General features: G+C 42.0%; 1 protein-coding gene across 1 annotated transcript; it reads right to left on the bottom strand.

The window, feature by feature from the left end:
• Positions 1–231: 231 nt before the first annotated feature.
• LOC134497138 (uncharacterized) lies at positions 232–11,501 on the bottom strand. The gene is made up of 5 exons (XM_063302838.1): positions 11,492–11,501; positions 8,981–9,433; positions 1,791–2,155; positions 885–938; positions 232–258 (listed from the first exon to the last, which is right to left on the bottom strand). The coding sequence occupies exons 1-5, from the start codon at positions 11,499–11,501 to the stop codon at positions 232–234; spliced, it is 909 nt and encodes a 302-aa protein (XP_063158908.1).
• Between the last annotated feature and the right edge of the window lie 2,116 nt (positions 11,502–13,617).

The raw sequence follows: 13,617 nt of genomic DNA, 5'->3' as shown, positions 1-13,617 counted from the left end.
CCCCCATCCCACTGGTGTTTGAAAGGTCCCTGAAGAACTAGCTTTTCACCCAGGTCCTTGGCAACTGTGATTGAAGCCCTTGTTCTTCTTTTTCTTTGTTCCAATCTAGGATCAAGGCACAGAACTGTCACCTCCTCTGAAGACACCCTTTCTACTTGCTCCATATTCAGAGGGACTATTCAGACCCACAGTGCCCCCTAGTGTAAAACCATGAAAGATGAGGCAGAGGGCTCAATTCTCCAAGGAGATGCCTGTATTCTAAAAGGGGAAGGGAGGTGGGAAGAAGTTAGGGAGCTCCAGAAGAGCAAAAGAGGTCCAGTAAGGGAGATGGAGACAGAATCAGTACTCTCAATAATTAGGGCTGCGAAGGTCACTCTTCTGTTGGAGGTGGGGAGGCACTTTTCCTAAACTTCCTAGAACACGACTTTCCCTGGAATTGACTTGAGAACCGCTGATCTACATCCCTTTGCTATTGTAAGTATTATAACATGACCTCATTTAGGCTACCCTGGGCCTGATGTTTTTATGCCTTATTTTTGAAGCCAATTAGTGGACAGCTAGGACCACTGAATTGGAGCAGAGCTTACACAGCGGAGGAGCTGTGCACAGAAAAAGAATTTTATCTATGATAGCTTTAATGAGCATGTCAGAGGAACACAGGTTATTGATATTAAGCACTCAGCCCTCCCAAGCATAAAGAATTACATGCTTAGACAGAGATGGTTCAAAGTAAAGGAATACCTTACTCATTTTATTCAAGGTCCAGTTACATTTCCATTCAGAAAGGGTGAAATCTTTGTTCGTTTTTGTCTTCCCCAACTTAATTCACCATTAGCCCTATTGCTGCTACGACCTGCGTGTAGAAAGGGGAATTCCAGGCTTACCACATGGCACCCAGAGAGATGGACCAGCACACAGCCGTGCACATAGCGCCCAGTCTTGAAGAAGGACGAAGAGAGAAAAGAGGAAGTGGGAGTGGAACAATCAGCTTCCTCCAAAACATGAAGAGTTGCATTATGGGATGAACTCAATTTACATGCTAATGCACGTGCTAATGAGGAATGCTGGATTTGCTGGTATCTCCAACAATTTTCTAGCTTTGGCCGCCTTCCTCGGTGTCACACCACACCAAACTATTTGGGGTCTTAGAGCATTCCAATTTTATTACCTGGCTACATTGCTACGGCTAGCAGGGGAATATGATTTAAATATATTTAAAATTTCAAATACCTTTATATGTGTTTGTGCATATGTCTCTTTGTGAGTGTGTGGGTATGTGTATACAATGTGTGTGTGTTTCTACATATATGTGTATATATATACAGAGAGAGAGAGATTGAGAGACAGAGAGATACACAGACACAGAAACAAATGTAAAGAAACAGCGACAGGGTGGATCTGGGTCTCAAGAGAGAATCAATGAGGGTTGAAAAGCAAAACCAAAAGAAGCATGAAATATTCTAGTCAATGAATCTGATTTTGTATTTGTACAGATAGTTTGAGAGCAGAATCTGTGAGCACGTTGCCATTGCCGTCTTTGAGGATTTTTTTTTTTTTAATAACTATTCAGTGTACTTTCTTGGCTGAGATTTTCTTTTTTCCTCCATGCAAATGGAAAACACTCCCCCACTGCTGATGCCAAGATGAGCTCTTCATTTCTCTTGACAACCTGAAAGCTTTCTTGGGTTCCTCTGAAGACTCATTGGAAAATCCAGCCTTCTGGGGCTGAGCTGACTTGCAGAGCTGCTCTGAGGAAGGGAAGGTTTTTGCCAGGCTTCAGATTCACTTCCTCTCACTGTGTCTGTTGCACAGTAATAGACTGCCGAGTCCTCTGGCTTCAGGCTGTTCATTTGCAGATAGACTTGGCTTTTGGAGTTGTCCCTGGAGACGGTGAAGCGTCCTTTCACTTTGTCCGAGTAGAAGGTTTCTCCATCATTATCTATACGTTCAAACCCTTTGTCCGAGTACTTAACGTCACTTAAACCATCGTTTATGTATGCCACCCATTCCAGGCCTTCCCCTGGAGCCTGTCTCACCCAGCTCATGCCATAGATGCTGAAGGTGAAGCCGGAGGCTTGGCAGGAGAGACGGAGCGACTCTCCAGGCCTTCTCACGTCCCCTCCGGACTCCACCAGCTGGGCCTCTGATAGGACACCTACAATGAAAGTTGCTTTAATGAGCTCTCCTTTATGCAATAATTAAAATGGAAAGAACCTGAACAGGAGGGAACCAATTACCTCTGAGGACTGCTAAGGAAGGAAACCAAATTCAGCCACAGGATCATTTTTGCTCCCGTTAAAGAATAGAGGGGACTTGACAGGAAAGGATTCAGGAAAGGGCACAAACTTTGTGTTGGTGGGTGTAGCCTGAAAAGAGACACCTGGGGCTATTTTAAAGGGAAAATTGTGGCCCGATTTACATATTGCTCAGCATAAAAGAGCCCCTCGGGGCTTTGAGGTATAGATTTATTTCAACACACCCTTCACACATGGGACATAGAAGAAACGGCAGCTTTACACTGGAATATTTAAAGCTTATGACAGATGCTCCTCACTTAATGTAAGGGTTTTAAGGTGACAGAAAGAAGTCAGGCATTGAAATTTCCTTAAATAGCAACGTTAGAGCCCGGACATGGCAAGGATGTCACATCGCAGTTCAGGATGGTGGCTCCACAGTGGTTCCCTTGACTACGTTCTTTGGAAGACACCGAAATAAGTGAATGCAGACCAAGCAATAAGGCCCAATTTGTAAGCCACATTTGACTTTTACATAAACATCCAAGTCTCAAAGGTGGAATGTAATTCATTAGAACCTTTAGAATGTTTCTTCTTAGTTTGGCTTTTAATTCAGCAGCCGTACTGATTACAAATACTGGGGGTTTTTGGGGTTGCCATTTTTATGTTCTTCTTAAGTGTTATTAGCTGCCCAGAGTTAATTCATACTAAGACTCATAAAACTCTCTTTCCTACACTTATTCCATGGACTGAGAAACACAAATAAATGACATTGCATTTTCCAAACAATTCAGTTTGTTCTATATTAAGCGAAGCACATCGGTTCTCAACTCAGATGTGGCTTCATGGTGAGGAATGTAATCTCTTGGGATATTAGACTAAAATAAGGTATATTTCACACAAGAAGACTTGGCTTTCGTCTAGTACAAACCATGCCTAACTGGTGGGGAGCCAACACTGCCCCCTGGTGGAAAACCTGAGGAGGGGAGGCATCTACTTAACTTTCCAAAGAGATTCTTGCATTCAGAAATGGTAATTAGGGCTCAAAAGAAATGAAAGAGCTCCAGGAAAGTTATGCTGCTCTAGGGAGTAATCAAAAAATGCACTTTTGTTATATGACAGGAAATTCCTTTTGATGGGTTTTTCTATGAGATACTGTATGTTCCAGAGGTCATGTATTCTTATTTTTTCTACTAAATATCATGAAATTGTGTAAAAATGAGTTGGGAAGGACCATCTCATTCGTCTAGTACAAACCATCCCTCACTGGTGGGAAGCCAGACCCTCCCTGCAGACCTCCAACAAAAAGAGGATGTTCCAGCCAGACTGAAGCAGGTCCCCCTCGTTCTTCCCTCGGCCTCGTTTTACTACAGGCAGACCGGGTTGGAAGGGCTTATCATTGGTCAAAATCTGCTCTATATCTGTTCTGAATTCTCTCTGATAGGAGAATAATTATTAGCACCTCTTGTCCTTCTTCTACCATTCATTTGCAAAAGATTTTGCTAAATATGAGACTTAGAGGCAAACATAATTCTATCCTCTTTTTAGTTTTCTTTATTTCTTCAAACTGTATCCCACTTTTTTTTACATAAACTCCATCTCTACATTCACAGGACCCCTTTTGGCCATTTCCTATCCTTCAATTAAAGCAGAAGCTGTCACTGAATATACAGTCCTCAGGATAAAAGAGGCACTCAGTGCATTTACCATCCACCTTTCCTTGAAGGTATATTTCACACAAGAGAGGGGAGAGGAGAGGAGAATTTTATGCTCTTTTTAGTTTTCTTTATTTCTTCAAAATTTAATCCATTTTCAAACCCTGGATAGGGTCCCCCTCCTGCTCACCATCAGGACTCATGACAGTGAGGAATGTAATCTCCTGGGATGTTAAATTTCTCTGAATTGCCTTCCCTGGTCTCTTAGGAAGATGAGAGTAAATATAATGATGCCTCCGAAATGAGAAAAGGGCTGTAGACCTTTCCTTTGTTCCCCTCACCCACCCCCACCCTACACATTCCAAAGCGATTTTGTGTGGCAACACTGCCCCCTGGTGTAAAACCTGAGGAGGGGAGGCATCTACATAACTTTCCCAGCAGATTCTTGCATTAAGAAATGGTAATTAGGGCTCCAAAGAAATGAAACATCTCCAGGAAACTTAAGCTGGTCTAGGGAGAAATCTATGTTAATATGTTTTCTACTACAGATTAAGGTTACTATGGTAAATAATCATTTTGGCCAGGAGAAGAGGTTGAATTTAATTATCCCCTTTTCACATGCTGATGGTTGCATGGCCTAAGGAGAAGAATTTGCCTGGACTTGTTTTAGTTTCTGTTTACCTTCTGTGTAGGCTTGCAGAGAATTTGCAGCTGAGAGAAATCTCTCCTCTCAGCAAACAGCTTTTAAATATGTTTGTTTTTCTGTTAAAAAAAAATGCTTTTATAGAAATGTCTGGTGTGTGACTTTTCTGATCTCTCCTGGGCCAAAGGCTTTCCAGCACTCTGCCAACAATCCAAAGCTTCTCTTTTGTTATAATATAGGAAATTCCTTTTGATAGGTTATTCTATGAGATAGTGTATTTTCTTGAGGTCGTGTATTCTTATTTTTTCTCCTAAATATCATGAAATCATGTAAAAATGAGTTGGGAAGGACCATCTCGGTGGTCTAGTCCAAACCGTCCCTCACTGGTGGGGAGCCAGACCCTCTCTGCAGACCTCCAACAAAAAGAGGCTGTTCCAGCCAGATTGAAGCAGGTCCCCCTCGTTCTTCCCTCGCCCTCGTTTTACTCCAGGCAGACCGGGTTGGAAGGGCTTATCATTGGTCAAAATCTGCTCTATACCAGTTCTGTATTCTCTCTGAAAGGAGAATAATTCTTAGCATCTCTTGTGCTTCTTCTACCATTCATTTGCAAATGATTTTGCTAAATATCAGACTTAGAGGAAATCATAATTCTATCCCCTTTTTATTTTTCTTTATTTCAACAAACTGTATCCCACTTTTTTAACATAAACTCCATCTCTACATTCACCGGACCCCTTTTGGCCATTTCCTATCCTTCAATTAAAGCAGAAGCTGTCACTGAATTTACATTGACCATCCACCTTTCCTTGAAGGTATATTTCACACAAGCGAGAGGAGGAGAGGAGAGCAGAGCAGAGGAGAGGAGAAATGTCCCTTAATTTACAAATGTCCTCAGAGAAAATACTCGCTCTCTCTATTCACATGAGGTATTTCTTTGAAACTGTTTTCAGATTATGGGCCAGTTCTTATAGGAGTCAGGACATTGGAGGAAATAAAACGCGTAATTTTTTTATATGTCAAATCATGTCACTAAGTTTGGCGAGCACCGACCCAGAATTATTTAGTAGCTACTTAAGAGACAGAGTGGGAAATCATAGGTGATTTCAAAAGAAAAAGTAGGAGGGATTTTTCTATAAATATGGAGTGTCAATGAAACTCGACATTTTATTCTTTTATATTTCATTTTTCATCATCACCGATCTCACTTGAAGAGCATCTCTGGACATTTTGCCAGAAAAGTTCATGTGATGTAGACTAAGACATTGAGAATGATATGCGTAGCACATTCATTGAAGGTCCGCACGTCGCAAAATCAAGAAATCTGTTTATAACAAACCTTTTCCCAAACGGCTGAGAAAGATAATCAATCACTTTGTCGTCTCCGAGTTGGAATGCAAGAAATGCATGAAAACTAAGGGACAATCTTCTATCATCCCTAAATTTATATATAATCTTGGATAAAGGAGATACACTGCCCATAAAAATAATATGCATTTTTTAATAGAATTTTGAGATTTTGGGCAAGTCCTTATAGGAGTCAAGATAGGCCTATTGAATAATTCGTACCTAGGATAAAATCTAGCATTGCCATGTGGATGTTGTGGGTTTCATTTTCATAAATCACAGATCAAAAACTACAAGGTGAGACCATAAGAGTTATTTCAATAGTTTTTCCATTTAACTTTCCGGTTGAGCAAAGAGGCTCAAGAAAACTCGAGATTTTATTAATTTATATTTCAGTTTTCATCATCACCCATCTCACTTGAAGAGCATCTCTGGGATTTTACAATAAAAGATCATATGATGTAGACTAAGCTTTTGAGAATTATAAGTATAACACAATCGTTGAAGGTCCGCACATCGCAAAATCAAGAAATCTGTTTATAACAAACCATTTCCCAAATGGCTGAGAAAGATAATCAATCACTTTGCCTTCTCCCAATTGGAATGCAAGAAATGCATGAAAACTAAGGGACAAACTTCTATCATCCCTAATTTATATAAAATTTTGGATAAAGGAGAAACACTATCCATTCACATAATATGGATTTTCTTAAAAGAATTTTGAAATGTTGGGCAATTCCTTATAGGAGTCATTACAGGTGTGTTGAATAATTCTTACCTAAGATATAGAGCAAGGTTACATTTTATACACACTGACAACAAAGGTCCGCATAGTTAAAGCAATGGTGTTCCCCGTAGTAACATATGGCTGCAAGAGCTGGACCATAAGGAAGGCTGAGAGAAGGAAGATCGATGCTTTTGAACTGTGGTGTTGGAGGAAGATCCTGAGAGTGCCTTGGACTGCAAGAAGATCCAACCAGTCCATCCTCCAGGAAATAAAGCCAGACTGCTCACTTGAGGGAATGGTATTAAAGGCAAAACTGAAATACTTTGGCCACACAATGAGAAGACAGGACGCCCTGGAGAAGATGCTGATACTAAGAAGAGTGGAGGGCAAAAGGAAGAGGGGCCGACCAAGGGCAAGGTGGATGGACGATATTCTAGAGGTGACGGACTTGTTCCTGGGGGAGCTGGTGGTGTTGATGACCGACAGGAAGCTCTGGCGTGGGCTGGTCCATGATGGCACGAAGAGTCGGAAGCGACTGAATGAATAAACAACAACAACATTTTATAAATAAAAACCTAGCATTCCCATGTGGAAGTTCTGGTGTTGATTTTCATAAATCACAGATCAAAAACTACAAGGTGAGACCACAGGAGTTATTTCAATATTTTTTTCCATTTAATTTTCTTGTTGTAAGCAAAGAGGCTGAGCGATTCCAACCTTTCTCCCATCCAGAAGTTACTGGGGAAAATGGCAGGTGGGGAGGCAATTTTCCTAAACCACCTAGAATATGACTTTCCCGGGAACTGACTTGAAACCCCCGATCTACGTTCCTTTGCTATTCTAAGTATTATAACATGACCACAATTAGGCTACCCTTGGCCTGACGTTTTTAGGCCTTACTTTCTGGCTTCTGCCCCCTTCCTTGGTGTCACACCACACCACACTCTTGCAGGCCTTGCAGCATCCTGAATTTATTACTACATTTCGACTGCTAGCAGAGGAAAAGGATTTTAAACGTATTTAAACTTTCAAATGCCTAAATCTGTGTTCATGCGTTCATCTGTGTGTCTTTTTGTGTGTACTTATAAGTGGTACATCTATGGATAGAGGGAGAGAGGATATATAGACACAGTAACAAATGCACATAAAGAGGGAGAGGGGAAGATCTGTGTCTCAAGAAAGAGTAAATAAGGGTTGAACTTCAACACCAATAAAAAAAATAAGGGTTCTAATTACTGAATCAATTCTGTATGTCCTGATACTTTTTGAGAGCAGAACTTGACAACAATTTCCCTTTGCTGTCTTTCAGGAGGGTGCTGAGATTTACCATTTTCTTCCTATCCAAATGGAAGAAAGAGATGGACCAGCTGTCATGACTAAGGATGGCGAGCAGGGGGCTCCCATCCAGGCTGTAAAGCGCAGGCGTAGCACTGAGGAATTAGGTAGCCATTCCAAGAGACACAGATCGGGCCCACCTTAACCATTGGGGTTTATATGTCTGGTTTTTTCCCACGCTTCTTCAGTTTGTTGGGATTTTCTGTTATGTGGCAGTAATAAAACACTAGAGACCTGTTCCTTGTCTCAGCGTGGTTCCTGGCTGTTAGGACACCAGCACACAGCAGTGCGCATAGCTCCCGGTCTTAAAGAAGGACGAAGAGAGAAAAGTGGAAGTGGGAGTGGAACAATCAGCTTCCTCTGAAACATGAAGAGAGGCATTATGGGTTGAACTCAATTTACATGCTAATGCACGTCCTAACGAGGAATGCTGGATTTGCTGGTATCTCCAACAATTTTGTGGCTTTGCCCCCCTTCCTCGGTGTCACACCACACCAAACTATTTGGGGTCTTAGAGCATCCTAATTTTATTACCTGGCTACATTGCTACGGCTAGCAGGGGAATATGGTTTGAAACATATTTAAAATTTCAAATACCTATATATGTGTTTGTTCATATGTCTGTGTTTGTGAGTGTGTGGGTATATGTATACAATATGTGTGTGTTTCCACATATGTGTGTGTGTGTGTGTGTATATATATATATATATATATATATAGAGAGAGAGAGAGAGAGAGAGATAAATATATACACAGACACAGAAACAAATGTAAAGAAAGAGCGACAGGGTGGATCTGGGTCTCAAGAGAGAATAAATGAAGGTTGAACTGCAAAATCAATAAAAGAATTAAGAATTCTAATGAATGAATCCAATTTTGTATTTCTAGAGAATTTTTGAGAGCAGAACTAGTGAGCACTTTTCCTTTGACATCTTTCAGGAGTTTTTCTTTGATTTTATTTTGTTTTAACTATTCTTTTTTTTTTTTTTTGCTTATATTTTCTGCTTTCCTCCCATCCAAATGAAAACAGCTCCCATAATGCCCAGGCCAAGATATCTTCTTAGTTTCTCTTCGCAGTCAGGCAGCTTTCTCAGGTTCCTCTCAATTCTGGGGCTGAGCTGACTTGGAGAGCTGCTCTGAGGAAGGGAAGGTTTTTGCCAGGCTCCAGACTCACTTCCTCTCACTGTGTCTCTCGCACAGTAATAGACTGCCGAGTCCTCCGTCTTCAGGCTGTTCATTTGCAGATAGAGTTGGCTTTTGGAGTTGTCCCTGGAGGTGGTGAAGCGTCCCTTCACTTTGTCCGAGTACCTAATATCACTTGAACCAGGGTTTATGATGGACACCCATTCCAGGCCTTTCCCTGGAGCTTGTCTCACCCAGTGCATCCAATGGCTGCTGAAGGAGAACCCAGAGGCTTGGCAGGAGAGACGGAGGGACTCTCCAGGCCTTCTCACGTCCCCTCCAGACTCCAGCAACTGGGCTGCTGATTGGACACCTAAAATTAAAGTTATTTTAATGAGTTCTCCTGTATACAAGAATTAAGATGGAAAGGACCGAAATATGATAGAAACAATTACCTCTGAGGACTGCTAGGAAGGACACCAAGTTCAGCCACAGGATCATTATTGCTCCCTCGAATGAATGGAGGGGAATTGACAGGTGAGGGTTTGGGAGACTGCAGGGACTTTGTATCGGTGGGTGTAGCCTGAAAAGAGATACCCTGGGGCTCCTTTAAAGGGGAAATGGTGGCCTGATTTACATATTGCTCAGCATAAAAGAGCCCCTCGGGGCTTTGAGGTATATATTTATTTCAACACACCTTTCACACGTGGGACATAGAAGAAAGGGCAGCTTTACACTGGAATATTTAAAGCTTATGACAGAAGCTCCTATTTTCAAGTAAGGGTTTTAAGGTGACAGAAAGAAGTCAGGCATTGAAATTTCCTTAAATAGCGACGTTAGAGCCCGGACATGGCAAGGATGTCACATCGCAGTTCAGGATGGTGGCTCCACAGTGGTTCCCTTGACTACGTTCTTTGGAAGACACCGAAAATAAGTGAATGCAGACCAAGCCATAAGGCCCAATTTGTAAGACACATTTGAATTTTACATAAACATCCAAGTCTCAAAGGTGGAATGTAACTCATTAGAACCTTTAGAATGTTTCTTCTTAGTTTGGTTTTTAACTCAGCAGCCGTACTGATTACAAATACTGGGGTTTTTTTGGGTTGCCATTTTTATGTTCTTATGTGTTATTAGCTGCCCAGAGTTAATTCATACTAAGACTCATAAAATTCCCTTTCCTACACTTATTCCATGGACTGAAAAACACAAATAAATGACATTGCATTTTCCAAACAATTCAGTTTGTTCTATATTAAGTGAAGCACATCGGTTCTCAACTCAGATGTGGCTTCATGGTGAGGAATTTAATCTCTTGGGATATTAAACTTTCTTGAGGTCTTTTCAGTGATCTCTCAGGAAAATCAGAGTAAAAGTAATGATGCCTCCGAAGCGAGACAAGGCCTGTAGACCCTTCCTTTGTTCCCCTCCCCCACTCCCACCCCACACATAGAGAAAGCCATTCAGTGTGACAACACTGCCCCCTGGTGTACAATGTGAGGAGGGGAGACAACTACTTAATTTTCCCAGGAGATTCTTGCCTTCAAAAATAGGAATTATGGCGAAGGGGAAATAAAGGATCTCCAGGAGATCTAAGCAGGTTTAGGGAGAAATCCAAAGCTGATCTTCCATTATATTGTAGCAACACCGGAACGGGGAACATGACACCACACATCACAAAGTCAAAAATCGATTTATAACCAACATGCTCCCAAATGGCTGAGAAACATAATCTCTTTCCCTTCTCCAAATTGGATTGCAAGAGATATGTGAAAATTGAGGGACTATCTTCTATCCGCTCTTAATTACTTTTTTTTCCCCCTTTGGTTAAAGAGGTAGTCTATCCATTCACAGAATATAGATTTCTCTGAAACAAGTTTGCGAGTTTGGGCAAGCCTTTCTATGGATCAAGACAGACACCTTTAATTATCCGTACATGGGACAAAGGGCAGCGTTCCATTGCCTCTTCCAGACAGGAAACAAAAAGGCTAGCACATCTGAGTTGGGAAGTTCACTACCCTGTCGCTTTCTTGACCTTTTGTTTTTTGTTTGTTTGTGTTTTGGAAAAAGTCCGAGTATATTAAATGGTGATTACTCCTTGAGGACCGATTCGTGAGCCACAGTAGTTGTATCCACCCCACTCACAAATTCAGACTCAGATCACATTAGGACAACATACACTGTCTTGGCTGATTGAGAAAGATAAATAACTCCCTTTGTATTCAGCCGAAAAATCAGTTTCTTCTGTATGTAAGAAATCACCTCTGTTTTAAACTCAGACATGGCTTCATGTCTGAGGATTTAGTCTCTTGAGAAGTCAAATTATCCTGAGATTCTCTGAGGGAACCCTCGGAGCAAGTATCAGAAGATACAATCAACCTCAGAAATAAGATTATATTTGTGCCCACTTTTCTTATTTCCCTGCCCAAACCATGCCTCATGGCCACTGGGACTAAGTGTGCAAGTGCTACTCCCTTGTGGAAGTGATGAGGAAGAGAGGGCGTCATCAAACTCCCCAGGAAGATTCTTCTGTTCCAGGAGGGGAAGTGAACCTCAGAAAAAATGAAGGATCTCTAGGGGATTTAGAAGGTCTAGTAAGAAATCCAAAGCTGTTCTTCTCCTTCCTGATAGGAAATCCCTTTCGAAAAGGTACTCTATGACCGGTTGTATATTCTTTGGATGGGGGAATTCTTAGTTTTTCTCCTAAACTCAGGACAAGTCAGTAGTGCCATGGCCACTTCATGACTTGACTACTGCAACATGGTGTAGATGGGGCTGCCCTTGAACCTTACCCAGAAGCTTCAAATGGTCCGGAATGCAGCAGCACAGGCAGTGATAGGCTTGCATCTGTATACCTATGTACTATCTCTGCTTTGCCAGGTGCACTGGCTGCCCGTTGGATTCTGACAGCGATTCAAGGTGCCGTTCACTATCTACAGAGCCCTACGTGACATAAAGTCTGGTTACTTGAAGAACTGTCTGTCTCCCAGAGTGTCTGCCTGGGTGATCTGATCTGGCAGGGCTACCGTGCTCAGGGTTCCTTCGATGAAAGAATGCCATTGATTGGGATCCCAGCAGTGCACTTCTTGATCACCACAGCTGCCCTCTGGAACTCGGTTTCGCCTTAGTTTCGAATGGCCCCCATCCTACTGGTGTTTGAAAGGTCCCTGAAGAACTGGCTTTTCACCCAGGTCCTTGGCAACTGTGATTGAAGCCCTTGTTCTTCTTTTTCTTTGTTCCCATTTGGGAACAAGGCTCAGAACTGTCATCTCCTCTGAAGACACCCTTTCTACTTGCTCCATATTCAGAGGGATTATTGAGAATATTACCCTTTCTTATTTGCCATACATTAAATTACTATTGAGACAACTGTTTCTATCCTTTTAAGAACCTCTTTATCCCTCCTTCATTGCATGTAGGACCAGTGCTGTTTAATCTCTGCTTTAGCCTCATGGAAGCAGCAGAAGAAGGAGGCAAGTCACAGTTACAACCGCAGGTCTTACTTCAGCCATTGTCAGACCTTGTAGTGTGCTCTCTTTATGCCATTGCTCCCTCCTTCTGACTGTAGATGGACAGGTTCCCCGCACCTTCAATTTAATTCATCCTCTATCCTCCCAACTCATTCCATTCCTTTCCTGGAGACTGTCTCACCCAGCTCATCTCATCGCTGCCTAAGGTGAAGCCTGAAGCTTGGCAGGAGAAACGGAGGGATTCTCCAGCTCTTTTTATATCCCCTCCAGATTCCACCTGCCTCAGCTCCATTTGGACATCTGGAAAGGAAATATTGAAATGCAGACTTTATCCATCTTGCTCCAGTCCATTAATTTCTACCATATAAGAGCCCTTTAGCTTCCATCTCTGGATGGATGAACCATTACCTTGGAAGGCTGCTAAAAGGGAAATGAGTTGGAGCAAAAGGATGATTTTCCTTTCTCAGTGTGTCAGAGAAGAAGTTCCAGGCAGCCTGGCTCTGGACCTGAAGCTACAGCTTGAGGAGGGAGGAGAAGGAGGTATATAAAGAGGAATTGTGTCAGTGCATTAACATACACTTCAGGATAAAAGAGAAGCAGAGCTTCTTGGTAGATGGCCTTGGTAGACTGGACACATTGATGAATCCCTGCCTCTCTGGCAGATAATCCCTGAATATATGGAATGTGTATTGCACAGTTTACATCTTTAGAACAATTAATAACGCTTTGATTTCCTACCTACTTCCAGGATATTGAATGATGATATCCCATTCCAGGATTTTATCTGAGTCCAGGCTCACCCCAATCACATTGCAAAGACTGTAGTTGAAATTGGAATGTTCAGGCCATATTAATAATTTTTATTTTCCCTCCAGCAAACTTTCTGATTCAACACCTATATGTCATGTTCCCGTTCCGATGTTTATGGTTCCTCGTAACGTTTCACATGTCATATCTGCAGTTGCGTGCCTGCCTGGCCACGCTGGTAAATTTCCTTTGTGCTGACTTGTGATCTTCTGGAATGTATGTTTGGGTTATCTCTGCTGTTCAAGGTTACTTTCTCAGGCCGATTCTAACGGTTGCTAGC

This window comes from Candoia aspera, chromosome 4, assembly GCF_035149785.1.
Source record: "Candoia aspera isolate rCanAsp1 chromosome 4, rCanAsp1.hap2, whole genome shotgun sequence".
Classification (NCBI taxonomy): Eukaryota; Metazoa; Chordata; class Lepidosauria; order Squamata; family Boidae; genus Candoia; species Candoia aspera.
Note: the sequence above shows the minus strand (reverse complement) of the source record. Positions and strands in the feature narration are given on the sequence as shown.